Raw genomic sequence first — 24,230 nt, forward strand, 5'->3', positions numbered from 1 at the left:
CTGTATAAGAAATAACAATGCTTCTACCTTCTCCCCGTCCTTCATATTTGCCCCTATCTGAAAATACCAGTCAACATCTGGTAGTATCATTACTCTGATTAATTCCTCAACACAAGTAGCCCCCATTCCCTCTCGGGGCTCCTATAATTGCTATAAAGGAACCTCCTTAGTGGTTTCATTTTGTTTAGCCTGCTTGTGCTTCCAATCGACTGCGGCCACTAAATATTACCTGGCCGCTTGCTGACTTCCCCTTACTACAGCAATGCCCTACTCGATACGGAATTTAACCTTCACATGCAGGGTGGAGGGAACTGCCCCCATCGCATGGATCCATGGCCTTCCCAGAATAGCCATATAAGGAGAAAACGAAGCAACAACTACAAAAACCACTGACACTTCCTTTCCTTCCATATTCACAGGAAATGATATTTGCCCCTCGGGAATCACCACCTGACCATCAAACTCGACCAGGGGCGTATCGTATTTTGAGAGGACCTCCTTCTTCAGTTCGAGCCCTCTAAACAGATCTAGATACATCACATCGGCCCTACTTCCTTGGTCCACCATTACCTTCTTTACTATGAAACCCTTTATCCAGGCTGTCACCACCAATGCATCATCGTGTGGCTGAATTGGTCCTTCTAAATTATCATCGTTAAAAGCGATGGGCTCCTGAACAACTTTTAGCTTCTTCTCAGGTGGCTGCTTGCCCAAGCTGTTTTTCACAAGCACTACAGTCAACGCTCCTCTCCTCCCGGCCATTGCAGTACCCCTTAGGGCAGCATGGATAACCTCGATCACTCCTAATGGGGGAGGGAGAGGGTTCCCTCTTTGCTGAGTACCTTGCCCGGCATCCCTATTCCCTGTATCTGCCACAAACTCCTTTAGATATCCCGCCTTCACCAATTGCCCAAGATGATTCTTTAACACCCGGCATTGCTCGATAGTATACCCCTTATCCTTGTGATAGGTACTATACAAATTCTGATTCCTACGAGACGGGTCACCCCCCATCTTGTTCGGTTATCTGAAGTACGGCTCATTCTTGATCCGGTCTATGATTCTGTGTATCGGCTCTTTAAACGTCACGTTCACCTCTCCCAGCCGCAGCTCTGGCTCTTGTATCCTTAAATCCCTTCGAGCCCTTGGCTGAAACCCGCTTTGTCGAGGACGATTCACTAACGAGGCCTTGCCCTTACTCTGTAGCCAATCATCCTCCAAGCGTTTGTATTCCTCTATACGCCTCAAAAGCTACCTCATATCCTCGGGAGGCCTCCTCGTCAAAGAATCCCGTAGTTTGGAATCCTCGGGCAGCCCCATCCTAAAGGTGCTCGCCGCAATCTTCTCGTTGACCCCACCGATCTCATTATAAAGCTCATAATACCGATTGGCATAACTACAAAGGGTTTCCCTGACCCTCATCTTCATAGATAGTTATGCGTCCACTAGTTGTGGTACCCGGCTACAAGTAACAAACCGAACACCGAATTCTTGTATCAACTATACAAAACTGTGAATGGAGCCCTTTCGTAACACATTAAACCATCTCAAAGCAGTGGGCCAAAGGCTTGAGGGAAATACCTTACACATCAAGGCGTCATTATGAGTATGTAGAGACAGCATCTGGATATAATGGCTAACGTGTTTTACCAAGTCCGTTTTCCTGTCGTAGGAATTGAATGGTGGGCGCGCAAATCTGCTCGGCATTGGGGCCCGTTCAATGTCTTCTGAGAACGGCGACCGAGCAGTTTTGCGTAAGGCACGGCTTATAGCATCCATGGCCGCATTATGGGGCCGTCGTTCTTCCGAGGAATCTGATCCCCGGTTTGCGTACTCCCGTGAACGTGATCAGTCCCGACGTTGACGGGACTCCCGCGAGTGTGAATGACCTCTTCGTCAATGGGACTCTCGTGAATGTGAACGATCCTGATGTCGATGAGAACCAGACTAGTTGGACCCCGCCCCATAACGATTTCTCCCGCTATCAGACCTCCCTTCTCAGTTGTCTCGGTCCCTTCTCTATTGCCCGCCCCTCACTTCTAACTCCAAATCTCTTACCAGTTTGCATAATCGCTCAAGTTCTTCATCCCTCTCATTAAGTTGCCCATGCCCTGAAGCTTCCGATATCATCCAATGGGTTTCGTACGACCCCTCCCCAAGGCCGGAACATTCTTCCTTTTGTTCATGGCCCCTATCTTCGCGCCTCTTATGCCTTTATTCTCGCCAGGTGGATCCCCGAGAAGATCCCACCAAACCGCTTTCAGCATAACTCCCTGAACGTCTTTCAGACATTTTTCCCAAGTGTGGGTCTCCTTTGAACCACAGCTTTGTTGGAGATTCCCACAAATGGCGCCAATTGTGCGCGCCAAAAATGAGGCTGATAGGCTGGGCCTCACTTGGGCTCACAATCTATTTATGATGTAGGCTTTGGATTTCCTAACTCGGGTAGTTCCCAACACAGAGACCCAATGAAGCAACTACTCCTTATTAGTTCCCCTACTCCCACCGTTGTTGTTCTCATGTTACTCTCTTGCTCCTACTCTCAGTTTTCTTTGGAACCCTTCAACAACCCCCTCTTCTCCCTTATTTTCTCATATTTATAGCTCAATGACTAGTGGGGAGTTATGATTACTCTTGTAGTTAGTGGTAGGGGAGGTCCAATGTCGTTATTGCTAAATGGATGTTTAGTTAGGAGTGGGGTGTGGTGAGAGTGGCATTGGAACTTGCTCTCCACTTCAGAAGGGACGTTTGGCAAAGGTTTTTCCTAGGGCGATACCGGTGTAACCGAGGTATAGTGTCCCCGATTAATCATGCTCCAGTCCGAGGTGTACCTTGCCGGGCAAATCCTAGGTTATGGGCCACTATGAGCATGTATTATAGCGGTTCGCTCAACGGGTTTCGGGCTGGGCGTAATGTCATGAGGCCCGAGCCCATGGCCTTGGCAGGCCCAAGGTCTAGTTTTGGGCAAGAGGGTTGGGCCCATGGGCCGTAATGTAAAGTTGGAGTTTAAGGTCCAAGGCCCAAATGGGTCTGGGGGTCCCGTGCCATACAATACTGTAGTAGAAAATACCAAAAACACACCCACATTTGGTAATGTATTTTGCAAAAATTCCTACAACATGCTACCTAGTGAACATGTAAATATATACATGTCCATTGTTGCTTATCTTTATTTTTTATTCAGTTATCTCTCTCATTTATATTGAAAACACAAAAACTCTCTCACTCTCTCGTCACCTCTCTCCTCCAATTTAGTTTTAGTTTAAATTCACAACGTTGGCAACTGAGTGTAGCACGTGCTTTTGGGATAATCATTAATTTAACATGGTATTAAAGTAATAGATTTTGAATTCAATCTCTTGTATCTACCTTACCCCTCCTTTAAATTTTCATGTGTTTGGCCCTTACTCAATGGTAGCTTAGGTGGCCCACACATGAAAAAAGAGTAATAAATTAAATGATTAAATTCATAATCTCCTATTAACTTAAACATTTTTAAAAAAATCAGTAATTTAACAACAATATACACTCACTATTTCTTTTCTTTTTTTTAATATACAATCACTATTTCTAATCTATGCTATGCATTTTGCATTTTGTCAACAAAAAAATATGTATTCTCAGCAATAGTCAAATACGAAGAACCATCTAGTTTGGAACATGAATAACAAGAAAATAATTAAAAATTGCCATTTATGCAAATCTGCCTACAGCATTGCACCTCACCTAACCTGTTGCCATTTATGCATTCCTAAACTTATTATCACTCCCTCATTTCAATTTTAAAAAATTACTCCTTCAATTCCAAATTGTTGTCTTGTTAAAAAAAAAAAAAAAAACCAACTTTTTTTAGAGAGAGAAAAAATTATAACTTTTTAAGTAAATATCATTTAAAGTTTTGCATTTTGGTTAAAAACATACAATTTTGCTGCATAAAAAAGTAAAATTTTGCAAAAATACCCCCCAAAAAATTAAACTTTAGTAAAAGAATAGTATTAACTTTTTTTTAAAAAAATGTAAGTTATAGAATTTTTTTTATGGATTTTTTTTAAATAAGACTACATTTTCAAACATCTCATACTTAGGGGTGGCAAAATTAACCCAAACTCATTTATCCATCCAAACCTACTCGCAAAAATAAGACCTAACCCCACCAAATTATTAATTGGGTCAAATGGGTATTGACTCAACTAAATCCAATTAACATGAGTATTCTAATTAGGCACCCAATTAGATCCAAGTATTACCCACATATCATTTACCCAAATTGTTCAACCCTAAAATACCTCTAAAACCACTTAAAAGGACCAAAATACCCTTAGATCCACCAAAATGACTAAAATACACTCCAAATAACCAAAAAATACCTCGAAATCTCTAAATAATGAAAATATCTTCTTCTTTTTTGAGAGAGAGAGAGTTTTAACTTATTGCGTCCACTCCTAATAATAGTTTTTTATCATCAGACCAAGACACCAATCAGAGACTTTACTAGTTAAGATAACTGGAACCCACAATGAAAAATATCTTTGAATCTCTAAAATGACCAAAATACTTCCAGAATCTCTAAAATAAACTAAAATACCCTAAAATTTCTAAAACAACCAAAAATACCCTAGTACCTCTTTAAAGACCGAAAAATACCTCGAAAACTCTTTTAAAAACCATAACACCCAAAAACCTCTAAAATGACCAAAATACCCCCCAAAACCTTTAAAATGACCAAAATATCCCAAAAGTCTCTAAAATGAGCCAAAATACCCAAAAACCACTAAAATAACCAAAATACTTTCGAAACTTCTAAAATGACCAAAATACCAAAAACCTCTAAAATGATTTAAAACCCAGAAAATCTCTAAAACAACCAAAATACCTTTGAAAACATCTAAAATGAGAAAAACACGTAAACCTCTAAAATGACAAAAATATCCCGGAAATATGAAATATCTAAAACGATCAAAATATTCTCAAAACCTTACTAAAAATAACCCTGAAACCTTTAAAATTGCCAAAACTACCCTCAAATCTCTAAAATGATTAAAAATACCCTCAAAATATCTAAAATAACCAAAATATTTTTGAGACATTTAAAATGACTAGAATACTCTTAAACCTCTAAAATGACCAAAATAAACCTTAAACTTCTAAAATGACAAAAAAAAAAGTCTCAAATCTCTAAAATGGCTAAAATACTCTAATTTATGTATCTAACTCATTTATGCCCAATCCAAACTCCACCCGTTTGACACCCTACTCAAAATAAAATAAAGGACTGATAATTTGGGGTGGGTGAATATTTTAAAAGCTCTAAAATGACCCAAAAAAATCTCAAATCTCTAAAAATGGCTAAAATACTCAAATTTATGTATCTAACTCATTTATGCCCAATCTATTTAACACCCATTTAACACCCTACTCAAAATACTCTACCCATTTAACACCCTACTCAAAATAAAATAAAGGACTGATAATTTGGGGTGAGTGAATATTTTAAAAGCTCAAAACTCATTTTAAATTGCCAATCCAACCTCCTTTCCACTTGTTTATTAACACGGTTTTTGAGAATCATGAAAAAATAATTACTAGTAGACATATATAGTGAAACATTTTACTATAAATATAATGAAAATGAACACAATTTTGTAAGATGAAAGAAAGAAAGAGTGTTTTTAATTTGATAATACCCTCTCTCTTTTTTTTGTTGGCTGAGTTATTTATGAAATAATTTCATGTCATTATCATACATTAAAAAAAAAAAAATCAAAATCCCATAATGAAATAATTTTCTGAAGACATTCCCAAAAAAGAAAATAAAAAATTTCCGAAGAAACAAACACAGACGGAACGCAACGCTTTCTCAGGCACAGAGCCCCCAAATTTGCAGAGCTCAATAAAAAACATTTTACGTACACAGAAAGTAAGCGAAAATTACTGGTGTTTTCGGAACACAGTTTTCACTGCCATGGCTCTCAATCTCCGTCAAAAGCAAACAGGTACTCCCTCTCTCACTCTGGATCTTCTTCTTGCTTGCTTTAGATCTTTTTTTTTTCAAATCTGAGAAACTAAATTGAAATTCCAACAATTAATCGAAAACCCATTTCGTTTATGAGAATATTAGCTTATACCCACCTAATTTCATCCATAAATTTTATGTTTTTGGCTAAAAAAAGAGACTGAAATGGAATTATTTTCTTTAGTGTTCAATTGGGTCTGCAATTTTTGGTTCAGAAAATGTCAATCTCTGCATTAACAAAGTAACCGAAATAAAATTCGAACAATTAAACAATAACCCATTTCATATATGTGTGAATTAAGTGTATATGTGTTATTGAATTCGATGTGTTATATTGTTTGTGAGTTCAGAATGTATTACCCGAATGTTGAATTTGAACCAACCCGTGAATGCAACGGGTACTGCAAACGAGGAGGTGTACAAGATCTTGATCTATGATAAGTTTTGCCAAAACATCCTGTCCCCATTGATTCGTGTCAAGGACCTTCGAAAGCATGGTGTGACATTATACTTTCTCATTGATAAGGATCGAAAACCAGTCCATGATGTGCCTGCCGTGTATTTTGTCCAAGCCAATCAATCCAACATTCAGCGAATCAATGCTGATGCCTCCCGGTCGCTGTATGATACTTTTCACTTGAATTTTTCATCCGCTGTACCCCGCCTGCTGCTTGAAGATATTGCATCTGGGACTTTGAGTTCGGATTCAATCCAACGGATTGCAAAGGTGCATGATCAGTACTTGGAGTTTGTGACATTGGAGGATAATTTGTTTTCGTTGGCACAGAAGTCTAGTTTTGTGCAATTGAATGATCCATCAGCTGGGGATCGTGAGATTGAGGAGATTGTGGAGAGGATTGTAACTGGTTTGTTTTGTGTATTGGCTACACTGGCCGTGGTGCCAATAATTAGGTGCCCACGTGGTGGGCCAGCTGAGATGGTTGCTTCAGCATTAGATCAGAGATTGCGAGACCATTTGTTGTCGAAGAACAATTTGTTTACAGAAGGTGGGAGTTTCACGAGCTCTTTCCAGCGGCCAGTTTTGTGTATATTTGATAGGAATTTTGAGTTGTCAGTTGCAATACAGCATGATTTTAGGTATCGGGCTCTTGTTCATGATGTTCTTGGATTGAGACTGAATAGGTTGAGTGTACAAGGTGAAAAGGGTGGGATGAAGTCATTTGAGTTGGATAGTTCTGACCCATTTTGGGTGGCTAATGGATTGTTGGAATTTCCTGAAGTCGCAGTGGAGATTGAGACTCAATTGAACAAGTATAAGAAGGATGTTGATGAGGTCAATAGGAGGACCGGTGGGACTGATGGGGCAGAGTTTGATGGGACAGACTTGATGGGGAACACGAAGCATTTGATGAATGCAGTGAACTCACTGCCTGAGTTGACAGAGCGGAAGCAGGTGATAGATAAGCACACCAATATTGCAACTGTTTTGTTGGGTGAGATCAAGGAGAGGTCACTTGATTCTTATGCAAAAAAGGAGAATGAGATGTTGGTCAGAGGAACCATTGATCGGAATGAGCTCCTTGGTGTGCTCAGAGGGAAAGGGACAAAGCTGGATAAGCTGAGGTTCGCTATCATGTATCTGATCTCTTCAGAAAGCATTAATCAATCGGAAGCGGAATCAGTAGAAGCAGCACTCAAAGAGTCCGAGGTTGATACTAGTGCATTTCAGTATGTGAAAAAATTGAAGTCATTGAATGTCTCAATGGCATCAGCAAATTCAGCCAGCAGAAATAACATTGTCGACTGGGCTGAGAAATTTTATGCTGTGACTGCTGGTGTGAAGAATCTCTTATCTAGTGATAGGCAATTGGCATTGCCAAGGACAGTGGAAGCCTTGATGGAAGGGAAGCCGAATCCTGAAATTGATAATTACCTCGTATTTGATCCTCGCACTCCCAAGTCAGGTTCTGGTAGTAGTCATTTGAAAGGACCGTTTAAGGAAGCTATTGTGTTCATGATTGGCGGTGGTAATTATGTTGAGTACGGGAGCTTGCAAGAGCTTGTACAGCACCAGCAGCCTGTCAAGCATGTTATATATGGAACTACAGAAATTCTCACAGGAGTGGAGTTTATTGAGCAGCTTACACTGTTGGGGCATAAGATGGGATTTGGGAGTAGCACTGCTGCTCCAACTCCTTAATACAGATGTGTCTTTTGTTCTCTTTGAAGCTTGCAGTTTGGCATGGCACCTTATACATGGTTGAGGGGAGGTACTGTGGAAAGTTAAAAAGCAATAATTAATTGAATATAGATTTGAAGCTGGCTATTTCAGAACTGATGCGGATATTGTTGGACAATGCATTTCTTTCCTGATTCCGAGGCACGCGTGCTGGTTTCAAATGATACTTAATATTGACTGCCTTTCAGAATCTCAAAGTATGCCTCTTTATCTTTCATCATGGGGTTTCTTCCATTGAAAATCTGTATTTAACTTTATTGAAGAGTTTGAAGTAAGTTTCTGCAGTTAGAAAATATTCTTTTTTCTTAGCTGTTCTTGAAACTAAACTTGTGAGAAAGATATGTTAATTTTTTCCATACGTTACTATGAGTGCTACCCTGATTAACATTTGGCAGTGTAAGTTACCTGCTGTATGTGTTGATTGGAAATTGTCTGGAAGAATCATTTCTGTATCTACTCTTCAGTAAGTAAAACTTGTGGATGAATGTTACTTGTTATTGGTCAGTACTTGTATGTAATGTAATATATAAATTGCAAGAACAATGCCAAGAGCTCAATTGTTGGCACCTTTTGGTGTTTCCCAAACATCAAGGGTTCAAATCCCCTTTTCCCGTTGTAATTATTGAATCATTAACAAAAAAAAGAAAAAGAAAAAAGCAGGAACCACTTGCTCTCTTTCAATGGACACTAACTTTCACGGGCTCTACTTAAGGCTTTGCATTCACGTATTTTGAACGCTCCGGTTTTCATTATGAGCTCCAACTCAAATGGCAGCTCTTTTTCTTGTAAGAGTAAGGTGGAGGGTGAAGATCATGGGGCTCAAAGCACTTGGGGAGGTACCACTTGAAGTAAAGAGTTTGCTGGTAATAAATGACCATTTTAAACACAAGGAAACAAAGCTACTACAAGGTGAGAAATAATGCAAGAAACCAATATAATCAGCAACATTGATTCAATATAATTATCTTATTCGCAACCCCATTTGAATTCTCCTTCACACCAAAGGCTTCAAGGACTGCATCTAAAATTGCACTTGCACTTAAGAGACTTTATTATCATCCGCCAGGGACAAATGAAAGGAACTCTTTAAGTACAACTATCAGCGATAAAAATAACTTCTGACTGACAACAAAGCATACATATTAAACAATTCCAATAAATGGTTCATTGGAAAAGGATACATGCTGTTAAGAAAAACCCAAGTTAGAAAAGGGGAAAACAAATAACAATGGAACAAGGCAAAGGCGCATCAATTAATGTTCTTAAACAGGGAGAAAAACTATATTTCATAAAATATTTTTTTTAAATCCCTACAAGATAAAGTTTAGCCTAAGATATACGATGAATAATTGATATTTAGAGGTGATAAAAAAATTGTAGAGGCAACTTAATAAAAAGTATATAAGTGAAATGAAGTCAAAAACTACTGGATGAATGTCCAAATTGGAACATGACAAGCGATTGCGTAGATCTATTTGAAAATCTTGTCCGTCAACTCAATTTTAACACTGCTAATGATTCTGGTTAGAAGAACATGCCATCATTAACTCAATTCCAAATATATGCTAAGAAGTAACTGAGTTGTACCAAATGATAGTCTAGTATGGTACTCCATATCTATGGTTCAAATCACAAATTCCTAGCAAGAAAAAGCATCAAGCTTAAAAAAAAAAATGTTTTTATCATTTAAAAAAAATCTCAAAAATACATTTTATCAAAAAAGAAATTGTCACGTACCAAAGATTTTTTTTTTGTGATAATTGATATTTTAATATATATTAATTCATTACTTTGAGATAATTTTTATTTTAATTTTGATATTTCATTGGGTTGGGATAAGGTGTGCATGCCTATGGCTAAAGGAGGCTTGGGTATTAGGAAATTGACCACTTTCAATAAAGCATTACTAGGAAAGTGGTTTTGGCATTTTGGGGTCAAGGAGAATAGGCTTTAGAGGAGGCTGGTAGCTTTGAAATTTGGGGAAGATTGGGGGGCGGGGGGGGATGGACCTCTAAGTTGGGAAGGGGTGGCCATGGTTGTGGTTTGTGGAGAAGTATTCAGATGGGCTGGGAAGTTTTTAACAAAAATGTCTAGTATAAGGTTGGAGTGGGGGATAGAGTGAATTTTTGGAAAGACAGGTAGTGTGGAGATCTTCCTCTCAAATTGGTTTTTCCAGTTTGTACAATTTTGTTGTGAACAGAGAGGCTTCCGTAGAGTCATATTTGATTTGTCAAGGGGTAGGGGATAGGAGAATTTGGGATGTTCGCTTCAATCGTGGTCCTAATGATTGGGAGGCAGATGTGGTGGACGAGTTCCTACGTCTCTTGGCATCCAATTTACCTTCAGGGACTGATGGTGATCGTTTGAAATGGAAGTTGACAAAAAATAGGGATTTTACTATCCATTCATATTATCATAAGTTACATGGGTCATCTTCTGTTGTTTTTCCTTGGAAAGGCATTTGGAAGGTTAAGGCACCCCGTCATGTCTCTTTCTTTGTTTGGACAGCTGCATGGGATAGGATCCTCACAGGAGATAACCTGCGATGTAGGGGTTTTAATTTCGTCGACTGGTGCATTATGTGTCATTGATGTGGTGAGACAGTAGATCATTTGTTGTTACATTGTGGAAAGGCTCCTCGGCTGTGGTACTTTGTCTTTAGGAATTTTGGGATTTCATGGGTTCCCTCATGTACGGTGTCAGATTTTCTATTTAATTGATGGAATTGGTTGGGGAAGCATTCTTCTTACATCTGGAACTTAGTTCCATTGCGTTTGATGTGGTTTATTTGGAGGGAACGCAGTCGGCGAACGTTTGAGGATTTAGATAGATCCGAGGACCAAATGCTTGCTCTCTTTTCTGATTTCCTTATGGCTAGGAGTTGGGGACTCACATCTAGTGACTCTCTTCCTCTTTTCCTTAACTCTCTTTCGTTGTAATTTATGTTTTTTTGTTTTCCCTTCTTTTTTGTACTTTTGATATGCTGATGCTATTTTGCATCTAGCAATTTTCTTGAATATATTTTTTCTTACCTATCAAAAAAAAAAAAAAAAAAAACCTATACTGAATTTATACGATTTTGTGACTTATACATATATATATATATATATATATATCACTAATAGTTTCAATACTTTGATGGAAACATTTCTAGTTAATATCTCAAGATATGATTTTCAATTTTTTAAAACAAAAATTAAGAGTTGAATGAGATTAAAAAATTAAGTAAAAATTAGGCTAAAATGCATTTTACATCTTTAGGTTTGAGTCGCTTTTAAATCAATCCTTCAACTTTCAAAAATTGCATTTTGCACTCTTAACTATTAAGACAATGCTAAGATGCCCATTTTGTCAAAGTTTGTCAATTTATTTTTTGTCATTAACCCAATATAAAATGACGTCATTTCACCAAAATTTTAGTTGCTTCATTTGTCAGAAAAGAAAAAGAAAAACAAGATACCAATAGACTAGCCTTTGAGAGTAGGGGTGTGCATTCAATCCATTGACTACATCCAACCCAACTTGATGTCTTGGGGTTAGTTATTAATGGGTTGATGGGTTAACTTGGTCCTCTCCTCTTTTTTTAAGCTTAGGTTGGTTCAGTCGGGTTAATAAAATGTTCAACCCAAGTAACTATACCCAATCCATGTTATTAGGCTTGGTTGTGTTAATTGAAATCATTTATTAGGAACCTAAATAGTTTATTAAATGGGTATCTTAATTTTCTTCTCTTTTATTATTATTTTTGTAAAAAAAAAATTGTAAAAACTAGAAAGTTGGCATAACGATGTCGTTTTATGGTAGTAAGATTATGACGGATCTAGATAGAAGGGGCATATCAATATCATCCTAAATCCTAATAGTTAAGTATATAATATTTAATTTTTTAAAATCAATTTAGTAGGTACTCCAAACTTAAAGATGGTAATAATAAAATGCATATTTTAACCTAAAAATTAAGGGTAAAAATTAAGTCCAGTTTTTTTGTGCTCGTTAAGACATGGACACATGTGAAACACTTATTAGGTGTGCACAACAAGAAGCCCAAAGCCCAGTTCCAAAACTTAAAATGGGTTTAAGAAAAAAGGGACGTATATAAAATAGAAGCCATAATAAAAAAAAGCTCTCAAAGTCTTGGATTTCTCTTCTAGGTTTTCCATAGATAAAGAAAAATTAAAATAAAATAAAAAACTATAATAATAATCTCTCACTGGTATTCGCTTTTGCTTGGCAATTGGGTTTCCTCGGAGTCTCTCTCAGGTAAATCTTGTTCCTTATTTTCCACAACGTTGTTGTTCTCTGTTAACCTTAGCTACGAGATTTCGATCTTTTCGATTCCAAGTGTGGGACTTTTTTACTTTTTTTACTCTCTGTGTATGAATCACGATTAGGGTAGCTTGTAAAATGTTAGTATTATGAATTTCAAGTGAAATTTGTGAAAGATCGTGTGTTTTATTAGTTTGCACTTGTAATTATTGATTATTGTGGAGCAAAAAATTGTGGGTTTTGATCTGATAAGCTTGAAAATTTGTGGGCTTGACCCATTTGTGTGTTTGTGTGAGAGAGAGAGAGATTGTATAAGATCGAGCATTGAACGTTGTTACATGGGTGCAGTTCCTTTTAGGTGATTAATTTAGCTTAACATGCTAAATACTTAGTGGGTTTTGATCTTGAAAGCTTGAAAATTTATGGGTTTGAGCCATTTGTGTGTGAGTGAGAAAATTATACAACATCAGTCATTGAATATTGTTGCGTGGATACGGTTTCTTTTATTTGATTAATTTGAAGTTAAATTCTGATTACCTAGTTTGCACTTGAACTTATAGCTGACTGGGGAAAAAAAAAATTCTGGGTTTTGATCTGGAAAGCTTGAAAATTTGTGGGCTTGAGCTGTTTGGGTGTGAGAAAGTTGTACAAGGTCAGACATTTGACATAGTTACCTGTATTCTGTTTCTTCTAGGTGATTATTTTGTAATTAAATGCTAATTACTTAGTTTGCACTTGAAATTATAACTGCTTGGTTTTGATCTGGAAAGCTTGTAAATTTATGGGCTTGGGGTTATCTATGGATACTGTTTCTTCTAGGTGATTAATTTAAAGTTAAATGCTAATTAATTAGCTTGCACTTTGCACCTGAACTTATAGCTGACAGGGGGGGATAAAACTTAGGTTTTGATCTGGAAAGCTTGAAGATTGTGGTCCTGACTCTTGAGCCATTTGTGTGTGCAGTCAAGATAAAAACTAAGAAACACCAATACCGCCCTAACTTGTTTCTTACCACCAGAGCTAGGGGCCCAGAGGTCTCAAACTTGGTAGGGTAGCTGTTGATATAGACTTGTTGAAGCATAGGGTTTCTAAATCAGGGTCTGATATAACGTGTTTGATTGCTTTGTAGATTTATTATGAGGGTGGAAAAGGAACTGAAATTTCAGATTTTAGGGTTTTCATTATTTTAGACCAGTGGAAGGGTACAAAAACTCCTACTCAGTTGAACTCAATACAATATTTGACTTAGTTGAGCTGGCTTTTTATTTAATAAAACTTTCTGAAACACAAAAATATAGAGGTGCAAAGTTTTTCTTTTGCTTTTTTTCTCTTTGTTTCGATAATTGGTTTTCATGGTAGATGGGTGTCATAACCGATAAGTATCTTTTGCTTTCTATGTGCAGGTTAAGTTGAAGTTTTAAGATGTCTAACTCGGCTATAGATGTTCCCCCCAAGGGTGGATTTAGTTTTGATCTCTGCAGAAGAAATGACATGCTTAGTAAGAAGGGAGTTCAGCCACCATCATATCGGAAGACAGGAACTACAATTGTTGGTTTAGTTTTCCAGGTATGACTGTTTGATGTGCTATTGATCAGCTATTGTTATATATATTATATGTATGAGATATGATGCTCGAAAAAGTAGTGAATGAATTGCTGATTGAGCCATATTCTTCACTGATAAATACTTCCTGACTTTCAAGCTAATGATGTTGATGCTAGGTTCACAGAGTCAAAATTTATGCATTAATATTACTTGGCACGTAGATCAAACAACTGGATCATAAGTCAATGATCTATTTTGTTAAATATATTTATCATAACCGTATATTCAAATAGATGGATTGCTATCATGTGTAGTCATTTAGAATTGATATTGCTTTTGTATCATTCCTGTAAGAATTTAAGTGCATGTTCATAATTTGCATATCAGAATAAAAGTAGCATTGCAATAATCTTGTTCTGAGTCTTCTGACAGTACAGATGAAAAAGACTTCTGAAATGGAAACTATTGAGCGCATAATTAAATGCATGTAGTTTGTAGATGGCATATGGTATAGTAGTGATAATTAGTTGGAACTGGTGCAATATAAAAGCAAATAAATAGTGTAGTAATTAGTTATGATCTTGAAAAAATAAATAGTACAGTAGTGAGAGTTATTTAATGATATGCATGATTTATTAGTAGACACCCATCACATATTCATGTGCTCCAAATGTACATGAGCATATATATGTTGTTATTTGTTTGTTTTAGGTAGTGTATTCTGAGAGACTTCTTCCAGGATTTATATACTTATCTTTTATTCCTTTTCAACATTTTATTCAGGATGGCGTCATTCTTGGAGCAGATACAAGAGCCACTGAAGGACCCATAGTTTGTGATAAGAACTGTGAAAAGATTCATTATATGGCACCAAACATATATTGTTGTGGAGCAGGAACTGCTGCTGATACAGAGGCAGTAACAGGTATTTGTTAATGTGGATGTTTAATGTGGTTATATTTGTTGCACTATTGTTGTTTAGCACCTCAAGGCTGCAGGAAGATGAAGGATATGAAATTGTCTTATTTTCTTTGTACGACCATAGCTAATGCACTGCTGTGGTGTTTACTTATTTAGACATGGTCAGCTCACAGCTACAACTGCATCGCTACCATACTGGTCGAGAATCAAGGGTTGTTACAGCATTGACCCTTCTTAAGAAACACCTTTTCAAGTAAGTTTATTTGTTTCGGACACTTCTTGACTTATATCTAGTTAAATGGCATAAAATTCTAACTGCTGAATATGGTTTCAGCTACCAAGGCCATGTTTCAGCTGCTCTGGTTCTTGGTGGGGTTGATGTTACTGGACCTCATCTACATACTGTGAGTTTAGTTTCAAGCATTTAATTTGGCAATAACCTTCTATATTAGCTTTCATAATTAGTTGATTTCTTAAGGTTGAATGTTGAAACCTATGTTTTGGTAGATATATCCCCATGGATCAACTGACACGCTGCCGTTTGCAACAATGGGATCTGGTTCACTTGCTGCCATGGCCATGTTCGAGTCCAAGTACAAAGAAGGCCTGACTGTAAGTCAGAATGTTATGGTTGTAAAGTTTTTTACATGTTTGATGAGCTCACAATGATGTAGTAGTAGTTAAGAATAGACAACTTCAATACAACTTTCACTTCAATGTTCATCTATTATGATGATGAGTAATTATCTTTCTATCTTCAATTATGATTTACATATGCTTGTGTGTCCATTACAACTGTCAGGAGGCTAAATTTTAGTATCTCAAGAAACTAGTAACTTGTAGGAGACAAACATGGCTGCTTTAGCATGACCTGCTTTCTACTTTAACAGTATTGATTGTTTCTGAAATGCTTATTTAGTTTTCTCACTTGACCTTTTTTCCTGGCCTCCTGTGCTGCAGAGGGATGAAGGAATCAAACTTGTTGTTGAAGCTATATGCTCTGGTATATTTAATGATTTGGGAAGTGGAAGCAATGTTGATGTTTGTGTGATAACCAAGGTTTGTTGTTCCTTGCAAGTTTTCACCACTTAATTGTTGTGGTAAAAGTAATTCTTAATCTAATACTGATGCAAATTTCTTCTCCTCTTGAACTGCTGCCACAGGGGCACAAGGAGTACCTTAGAAACCATCTGTTGCCTAATCCCCGTACCTATGTCAATCCAAAAGGCTTTTCTTTTACTAAGAAGACTGGTTAGTGACATACTCCCTAGCTTTATTTATTATACATACATTTACTATATCCCTAGCATATTTGCTCAATTTTATGGCTGGCTGATTTTGGTCGGTACAGTTAAATTAATGCGCAATTTAGCTTGTTCATGGCTTATAAGTATTTCTTTTTCCAGATGGTTCATCTTTAACGCTTGCTAGGAAGCTTGCATTATTAGTATATTTTATTTGCATTCCTTCGTTTAAGCAAAGACTGAGATTGACATATTCAGCTCCTTAACTCTTGCCTTGTTTCAGCAATATGATGCTTACACTTGTAAAATTCGTTACTGACTGTTTGATTATATTCCTTTTACTATGTTTACAGAAGTTCTCTTAACGAAGATTACTCCATTGAAGGAGAAGGTGGAAGTGATTGAAGGAGGAGATGCAATGGAAGAGTGAAATCCATCACACAGGAGCAGTACAAACGAGTAAGCCATGAGCAGTACAAAAGACTGTGTCAGTTGCATTGCTTTTCGCAACTTCCATTATAATTGTTGTATTAAGCAGAATGCTGATGTAGTTTTCAGTATTCAGCTTCAATATCTCAATGTCTCGACATTGACTTGTTATGGATTATACTTTCCAAACTCACATGCAGGCTGGCAAGATATTTTGGTCATTTGTTCTGTATGTGTCTTGTATCCTGATTTAAGATCCTGATTGCTTAAATCGTACCTCAGATTCACACTTGGTAGAAACTCAATTTTATTGAGTAATCTCTAGTTTTGAACTGCTGTGCTGGGTGATTTTTATTATATAACATTACAACCCGATAATTTAAACCATGACAGCTATGCCAATTGGAAAAATAGGCGCAGACTGTGATTCCTACGTTCCTTTAAATCTTGGTATGATGATTATCTTAAAGCAAAGCAACTAGGGCCATTTTGAGGGAGTTTACTCAAAAAGTTTATTGTTATAGAACATGGAATCAAACTGATATCGAAGAAAACATTGTTAAACTATTACCGGAAACAAATATTTTAATAAAGAGACTGATCACGATGGATTTCATCAGGTCATCTCTTGGTTCCTGTTGCTACATTATCCTTTTGATAATTTTTATTTTCTTAAAAAAAAAAAAAAGTCTAATGTCGGTGGGATATGATTTTGGGTTTCTTATTTGATAACAACAGAATTTATGGTCAAACCTAAAGTGATAAACATATGGAAATTGTTAACATTTGCAGTTTACATATCAAATTACAAAAACCACCAATGGAAATCCTACTGCGGTACTGCTAGTGCTAGTATTGTTTCAAATTACGTTTTTATTCACAAAGAAACTAGTACAGTGGATTCATAAAAGATAAAATTATAAAGATAGAGATAATCCGAATAAAATAGTCTTCCAAAGTTACTTTCTATGATTCTCAAAAAAAAAAAAAAAATGGAGGTTACTTTCTCTCATACATTTCTTCTCCCTCACGTAAACAGAAACACATGCGTACGATATCCTCTCTACATTTTGCTCAAACCATCAAATTAAGAGTCCCAAAAGAAGGATAGGCCTATGTTTGAAGGAAGCCGAAAGTGAAAAGACAAGTACCAAAAAAGTTGTATTGACAGCAGGAATTGCTTTCGATGCGTGAATCCTGATAACATATGAACACCTATGCACAAGTGTTGCTGAAATAACAATCCTGATAACAGCAGGAATTGCTTTCGATGCGTGATTCCTCCTAAATTTTGTTTTATGAATTTAAAAGATAAAATACAATTCCTCCTTTGTCCTTGAGTTACCTTATTTTCATGGATTAACCTGATGATGTCCCTAGTTTATCATTAGCATCTTGATGAAATCTCTATTATTCTTACGATATATCTGATTAGAAAAAAAAAAGCTTAATCAAATCACTATAATGATTAATGAATAACTCAATCGAATATCAATTTTGCAACACGTTAGGGACATTATTATATTTCCTTATACCTCAAATAAAATATGAGAGATTTTCCAATAAAAAAAAAGTACCACAAACAAAATACTAGAAACAGAAAACCGAATATTTTTGTGTGGCACAAGTAGGTTAGCGCCAGAGTTGTGGCACATGACAATTTAACAAACACAGCAAGATGAATTACACCCCATAAAATCGGATTAAGTCCAATCCTCTCCATTTAATTAAACAAACAACTTTATAAATTCAAAAATAAAATAAAAAGGGTCACAAACAAAAAGTCAAAAAAAACACAATAGATAGTTTAATTGGTAAAGTTTTTTGTCGTCAAATAAAAAATTTCAAATTTAATCCCGCTTACACCAAAAATCAACGGATGCTTTACCCAAATAACAAAAGCAATTACTATATAATGGACGCTACATATTTAAATTATACAGTATCTATTAAATAAAAAATAAAAATACTTCCCATCAAAAAAATAAAAATAAAAAATACAGCACAACATTTACTAATTTTTAGACTCTTTTTTAGATAGCGTGTCGGTATAACAAAGACGTCACCGTGACTTTCTTTCTTTTCAGTTTTTTCTTCAAAATTCTAATCATTTTTATTATTTTTTTCAAAAACATTATATTTATATAAATACAAAAGACATAAATAATTTACATTCCTTTCCTCTCATTTCAAGCCTCGACAACTCTCCAACTCGAACCTTCTTTCTTTCTTTCTTTCTTTCTTTCTTTAAGGTTTCAGGTTTGTGTGTGCGTGTGTGTGTGTGTGTTGTTGTTGGTGGTGTTGGTGTCTCTGCTTGATTGCTCTACACGACATCGTATCATCGGCCATGTCGTACGACTACCTCTTCAAGTACATCATCATCGGAGACACAGGTTTCATATTTAGTCATCAAACATGTTTTTTTTTTTACTTTTTTTTCTTTTTTGGTGGGTGAATAATAATTGGGTGTGATACAGGTGTAGGGAAATCGTGTCTGCTCTTGCAATTCACTGACAAGAGATTCCAGCCCGTGCATGATCTCACCATTGGTGTCGAGTTCGGAGCTCGCATGGTCACCATCGACAGTCGTCCTATCAAGCTTCAGATTTGGGACACTGTAAGTCCCATCTTTCTCTTTTCTTTTCTTTTTTTTTTTTTTTTTGGAAAAACCCAACAACAAAAATGTTAAATTTAGCATCGTATATTATTAGTTTTTTTTTTTTTTTTAACAATTTTTGTTTTTGAATGCTAAAAAACCCCCACGTTTGGATTAGCCTAGTACCACAATTTGGCGTTGTTTAAGGTTTTTTTTTTCCAATTCATTTGCTTGTGAAATTGATGAAGGTTTAGCAGCTTTGTTTGGGTTGAAAGGGATTTGTAAGGAATATTCTAGTAATTATAAATTGGGCAAGTGGGCATGCCTCCCAAAACTCAATTCTTTTTAGTAGGAGTTTTTTAATTAGGATGAGAATGATTGATTCCCAATTATTTGTGATAATTTGGATGAGAATCATTGATAAACAAAGATGATACTTAAATTTAACCTTTCATTTCTCTTTTCCTTTAAACTAACTATGTTGGGTTATTATTTATAATTCAGTAGTTGGGGATAGGGGGGTTTAATTTTAAACTCTAGATGTCTCTGTTGGAAACGTTAGGAGGTGTGAACCAATTTAGCTACAAGGCTTTTAACTATATAGGGTTAATTTTTAAAAATAGGAATATATACATGACCATTTTGTTTACCCACCCCAAATACACAACCTAGCCCGCAAGAAACATGTATCAAGTAATCCCAGGACTTGAACTGGAGACCTCATGGGGGGTTCCCATGAGGCCAACCAATTGAGCTACCCTATGCGGGCTATGTATAAGATTATTTTAAACAAATAAATTTTATATTTTTAATTGCTAATATCTAAAAAATGGTATAAATATAAGTTCTTAGTAGATTTGAACAGTAGAAAGTCAACTATTGGGAATTATAGTTGTCATGAGTTTAAACTCTAAAGAGTCTATAACTCTTGAGGTTTGAAATTTTAGCAAGTAGTAACCAAAATAGGCCCTTAAAAATGGAGTCGAAATATTGATATCATCTATAATAGTAAAAATTATATATTTCTTTCATTTTCATAATTTCTTCTATAAACTCCCAAACATAGTTTAAAGGTATAGGCGATGGCATGTCATTTAAAATCAGTTACTATAAGTTATTGACAAGATTTTAAATGACGTGTTATCATATATATACATCTATAGATATGTCGAAAATTACATTTTTAGTCATAAAATCAGCTTTCTTCATTCCTAAGCAAAATGGAGAGTGTTCTAGAAACTGAGGGTTAATTTTTCAATTTTTTTTTTTTTTTTTTTGGAGGTTTATTTTTATCTTTGTGTTGCTATCATAACTAAAAGTTAAAAGTATGCTATTACAAAAGTTAGCAATAATTAGATAATATTACAAGGTATACAAAGGGTCAAGTAAAGCTGTAATTGTGTTACTAGTTTGTTGTATTTTGACGCTGTGTTCATCGCTTTCATCCAATTCTATCATTAAAACCAATGGTTCTTTCATTGGAAAGAGTAATTAAAAGGTTAATTTTGGATTTATTATACTTCTCTTCATCCACTAAGTGAAAAATTGCTTCTGAAAAATTATGTCGAATCATGTCAAATTTGTTATTCTCCCAACCTGATTAGTACAACTGGTTGGCTGTTACTCATTTGATTGCAGATGGGGAGGAAAAAAGTAATTGATCTCAAATCTATTAAAGTTAATGCAATATTTTGGAATTTATTGATGGTTGCGACTATCTAGTACCTTCTCAATCCAACGTATTTATGTTTCCTAGTTTCTATCGGTTGAATATTAATCCAAAATTACTTATTAAAAAAAGAAAAAGAATATGAATCCAAAATAATGTTACTTGGCCCTTATGTCTTAGACTCTTAGCTTTATAGGCATTGTAATCATGAATGAAGGTTCTAGATACATGCATAGATCAGGTTGTAGATAGGAAGTATTTAGTTGGCTTATGAGTATGTTCAGTGAAGGTTCTTTTTCTTATTATTTTGTTCTGAATTCATCAACTTGTACATCCATATATTTTAGCAATCACCTTCATCACATTCACTTGCTTCTGTTAACCACTGTATTTCAAGGTTGCATTGAACATATTTGTAAGCCATGGAACTTGGTTTTCTTTCAGGCTGGGCAAGAATCTTTCCGGTCCATCACTAGATCTTACTACAGAGGAGCAGCTGGAGCACTTCTGGTATATGACATAACCAGGTGTGTGGGGGTGTGAGAGAGAGAGAGCATATCATTGTTGGCAAAGAAAGATTTTAGATTCATGTATACTTCTTACGTAGCAAAATTCATTTTAGCATCTGCATGCTTGCCGATTACTGTAGTCTTTTGTGAGCAGTGAGCAGCTTCAGGAATTATATATATATATATATATATATGGCATATATTTATTTTCAAGTTATTGCAGTTGAGTGAAGGATTGGAAATACATTTCATGCCCTTGTTGTAAATCCTGTGATAGTTTTATGCATTTAGAGTTTTTTATAGCAACCACTGTAGAGTATGATCAGTTGGTCCGAAGACCAATAAATGTGACTTTTGCGGGTTTGCACCTTATTTTCTCTAAAAAGAATCATTAGGCATAGTGGCAGACTTAATCGTTCCCCCCCAACAAAAAGAGTTGTGAATGGGAAAAAGAGGAGGAGGGGAGGGTTTCCTTTCGGCTAAAATCAAGGTGACATGTTAAAAACAGTGTGGAACCCTGTATTGGCACCATTAATAGTAGTTAGTAAATGCTCATGTGGACTCCTAAGTTGACCTTAGCTCCTGATACATAATTACTGATGCCAGTGGTCTGAGGTTAAGTTCATGACGTCATGCAAGCTTTGGAGGTCTAAAACTTGTATATTTGTGCCTCCAATCCCCTGCTCTGGTACAACTAAAACCAGGAATTTATTCTTTTTCCTAGGAGAGAGACATTTAATCATTTGGCAAGCTGGCTAGAGGATGCTCGGCAGCATGCTAATCCCAACATGTCAATCATGCTCATAGGGAACAAGAGTGATCTTGCACATCGGAGGGCTGTCAGCAAAGAGGAAGGGGAACAATTTGCAAAGGAAAATGGGCTTTTATTCTTGGAGGCATCTGCAAGAACAGCTCAAAATGTTGAGGAGGTGATGTAACTTAACCAATGTCAAGAAAGGCCTCTAAAGTGTTAGGCCTTGCAAGTTTAAATGTCTACTTTTTATTTCTTTAATCTAATATAGTGTCATATCTTACAGGCCTTCATAAAGACTGCTGCAAAGATCCTTCAGAATATTCAGGAGGGTGTATTTGATGTATCTAATGAGGTAACTGAATAGTCATTTTGTTGTAGAGAAACTTTAGGCTATTGGGACTTGGGACAGTATCTTTAGTTCTGTTTTTTCTTGTTCTGATTTAACATGCAGTATTAAAGTGCATGACAAATAATAGAAAATTTGATAAAAACGAGCAATTTTTCTTATCCTCGGGCTATCTTGCTCCGGCTGGATATTTGCATGGGCAAAATTGATTTGTTTGATTATCCAGCTCTCATTTTGATCTCTTTTGGTTAAACTTGTATAGATGTATTCAAGGAGAAGGATTTGCATGTCCTGGTCCTCCAAGATTTCAATTTTTAGTTTAAATAACTTGAATAAAGTATGAAATGACACTTTTTGCTCTATTAATTTATAATTTGTGCAGGGATTAGAGTTTTATTAATGTAAATAGGAAATGACTGTGTAAGATGTCATTGTTTTTGTTTGAGGAAAATCTCCAAAACTTATGCCATCATGTGTTGTTGTATTTATATCAAGCAATTCGTACTAGCAATTGTTCTTCAAATCTCTTGATTTTAAATCCTCAAATGCAATCACATCCTTGCGGTTTTGTGTTGGTAGAGTTACCAGGAATTTTAGAATGGTCAATTGCACGATTAGATTGTTGGGGCTTTCTGATTGGGTCAGTTTGTCTAAACAAAGTTATGGGTATAAATCCCCGACTTCTTAACAATGTCCACTCCACAACCTTAAGTAAACAGGCCGAGTCAGAGATAATTGGTTCCACATTTCTGGAGCCTCGTGACGTCCTTCCTCTAAAAGATTATCTTTTAGATCCTAACACCATTTTTGTTAATATCTGCAGTCATCTGGCATCAAGGTTGGGTATGGGCGCCCCCAGGGTCCATCAGGTGCAAGAGATGGAGCAGTTGCTCAGAGAGGTGCTTGTTGTGGCTGATGAAATAGGAAGAACTTCTGTGCTTGATCCTTTTGTGCAATTTACTACGTTTGTTCATCCCCACGACATGAATACACTCTTTAAACTGTCATGACTTGTGAAGAGCATTAAGATGTATAGATTTAACTTCAGTTGTTCTTGGGAGTTGGGACAGATTTAGTTCTTATATCAGTAATTCAACTCTTAGTGCTCAAAGATAACTTAATGACGTTTGCACCATGACAAAATTGGTTAATGATATGTGGATATTACTTTTTTCTTTAGTGTACTTTTGGAGAATGAGAATGCTTGCTTGAGTTCCCAATTCTTTCATTTCTTTTTTGGTGGTTTAATTAAATGGTGAGAGGTCACATATTGTGTGTAGCCTTGCCCAATTTTCTTTCCCCTACTGGGGATGTAACACTTATATAATGAGGATGGTTCGCTGGTGGAGAATTGCATTGCATTCTGTTGATCTTCAAATGCGCCACCAAAAGCAGATTTGTTTGTTTATTTATTTTTGCTATATGTATAAGTAGTAAGTTTTATTAGAAAAATGAAGATCAAGTACACAGGAAGTATACCAGACATGTCTCCAAGCTTTAAAAGTACAATTATAAATAAACTCTTAATAAAGCATATCCTCATCAGGCTAGTCAAACTAGCTATTTGGTAAAATAATAAATAAACACCCCTAAAAATAGCATGCATCAGGCTCAATAATGTAGCATTCAACAATAACAAATGAATAGTAACTCAATATCTCTATTGGGTTACCGACATTCTACACACTCGTGTTCTCCACAGAGCTCTCTCGCAGATTTGGATTTATTTTGCTTGGGT

General features: G+C 36.1%; 4 protein-coding genes across 4 annotated transcripts; 3 read left to right on the plus strand and 1 right to left on the minus strand.

The window, feature by feature from the left end:
* Positions 1–267: 267 nt before the first annotated feature.
* LOC115970347 lies at positions 268–1,014 on the minus strand. Its single transcript, XM_031089995.1, has one exon. The coding sequence runs from the start codon at positions 1,012–1,014 to the stop codon at positions 268–270; it is 747 nt and encodes a 248-aa protein (XP_030945855.1).
* Positions 1,015–5,782: 4,768 nt separating this feature from the next.
* On the plus strand, positions 5,783–8,717 carry LOC115976549 (SEC1 family transport protein SLY1-like). Its single transcript, XM_031097883.1, has 2 exons — positions 5,783–5,993; positions 6,364–8,717. Exons 1-2 carry the CDS (start codon positions 5,963–5,965, stop codon positions 8,172–8,174), a joined length of 1,842 nt encoding a protein of 613 aa, XP_030953743.1. The 5' UTR covers positions 5,783–5,962; the 3' UTR covers positions 8,175–8,717.
* Positions 8,718–12,306: 3,589 nt separating this feature from the next.
* LOC115976550 (proteasome subunit beta type-7-B) lies at positions 12,307–16,947 on the plus strand. The gene is made up of 9 exons (XM_031097886.1): positions 12,307–12,473; positions 13,883–14,045; positions 14,808–14,949; positions 15,102–15,198; positions 15,280–15,349; positions 15,453–15,557; positions 15,906–16,004; positions 16,109–16,196; positions 16,543–16,947. Exons 2-9 carry the CDS (start codon positions 13,902–13,904, stop codon positions 16,617–16,619), a joined length of 822 nt encoding a protein of 273 aa, XP_030953746.1. The 5' UTR covers positions 12,307–12,473; positions 13,883–13,901; the 3' UTR covers positions 16,620–16,947.
* A 1,840-nt stretch (positions 16,948–18,787) lies between these two features.
* Positions 18,788–23,693, plus strand: LOC115976551 (ras-related protein RABB1b). Its single transcript, XM_031097887.1, has 6 exons — positions 18,788–19,011; positions 19,096–19,235; positions 21,328–21,410; positions 22,117–22,321; positions 22,430–22,498; positions 23,316–23,693. Exons 1-6 carry the CDS (start codon positions 18,966–18,968, stop codon positions 23,406–23,408), a joined length of 636 nt encoding a protein of 211 aa, XP_030953747.1. The 5' UTR covers positions 18,788–18,965; the 3' UTR covers positions 23,409–23,693.
* Positions 23,694–24,230: the final 537 nt, after the last annotated feature.

Source organism: Quercus lobata, chromosome 2 (assembly GCF_001633185.2).
Source record: "Quercus lobata isolate SW786 chromosome 2, ValleyOak3.0 Primary Assembly, whole genome shotgun sequence".
NCBI lineage: Eukaryota > Viridiplantae > Streptophyta > Magnoliopsida > Fagales > Fagaceae > Quercus > Quercus lobata.

Excerpts from the sequence above, each read along its gene's own strand:
- LOC115970347 (XM_031089995.1), bottom strand. The coding sequence starts at position 1,014 with ATGGGGGGTGACCCGTCTCGTAGGAATCAGAATTTGTATAGTACCTAT.
- LOC115976549 (XM_031097883.1), top strand. The coding sequence starts at position 5,963 with ATGGCTCTCAATCTCCGTCAAAAGCAAACAG. Across the intron at positions 5,994-6,363 it reads TCTCCGTCAAAAGCAAACAG|AATGTATTACCCGAATGTTG; the intron begins GTACTCCCTCTC and ends TTGTGAGTTCAG.
- LOC115976551 (XM_031097887.1), top strand. The coding sequence starts at position 18,966 with ATGTCGTACGACTACCTCTTCAAGTACATCATCATCGGAGACACAG. Across the intron at positions 19,236-21,327 it reads AGCTTCAGATTTGGGACACT|GCTGGGCAAGAATCTTTCCG; the intron begins GTAAGTCCCATC and ends GTTTTCTTTCAG. Across the intron at positions 22,322-22,429 it reads CAGCTCAAAATGTTGAGGAG|GCCTTCATAAAGACTGCTGC; the intron begins GTGATGTAACTT and ends CATATCTTACAG.
- LOC115976550 (XM_031097886.1), top strand. The coding sequence starts at position 13,902 with ATGTCTAACTCGGCTATAGATGTTCCCCCCAAGGGTGGATTTAGTTTT. Across the intron at positions 14,046-14,807 it reads TTGTTGGTTTAGTTTTCCAG|GATGGCGTCATTCTTGGAGC; the intron begins GTATGACTGTTT and ends CATTTTATTCAG. Across the intron at positions 15,350-15,452 it reads CTGGACCTCATCTACATACT|ATATATCCCCATGGATCAAC; the intron begins GTGAGTTTAGTT and ends ATGTTTTGGTAG.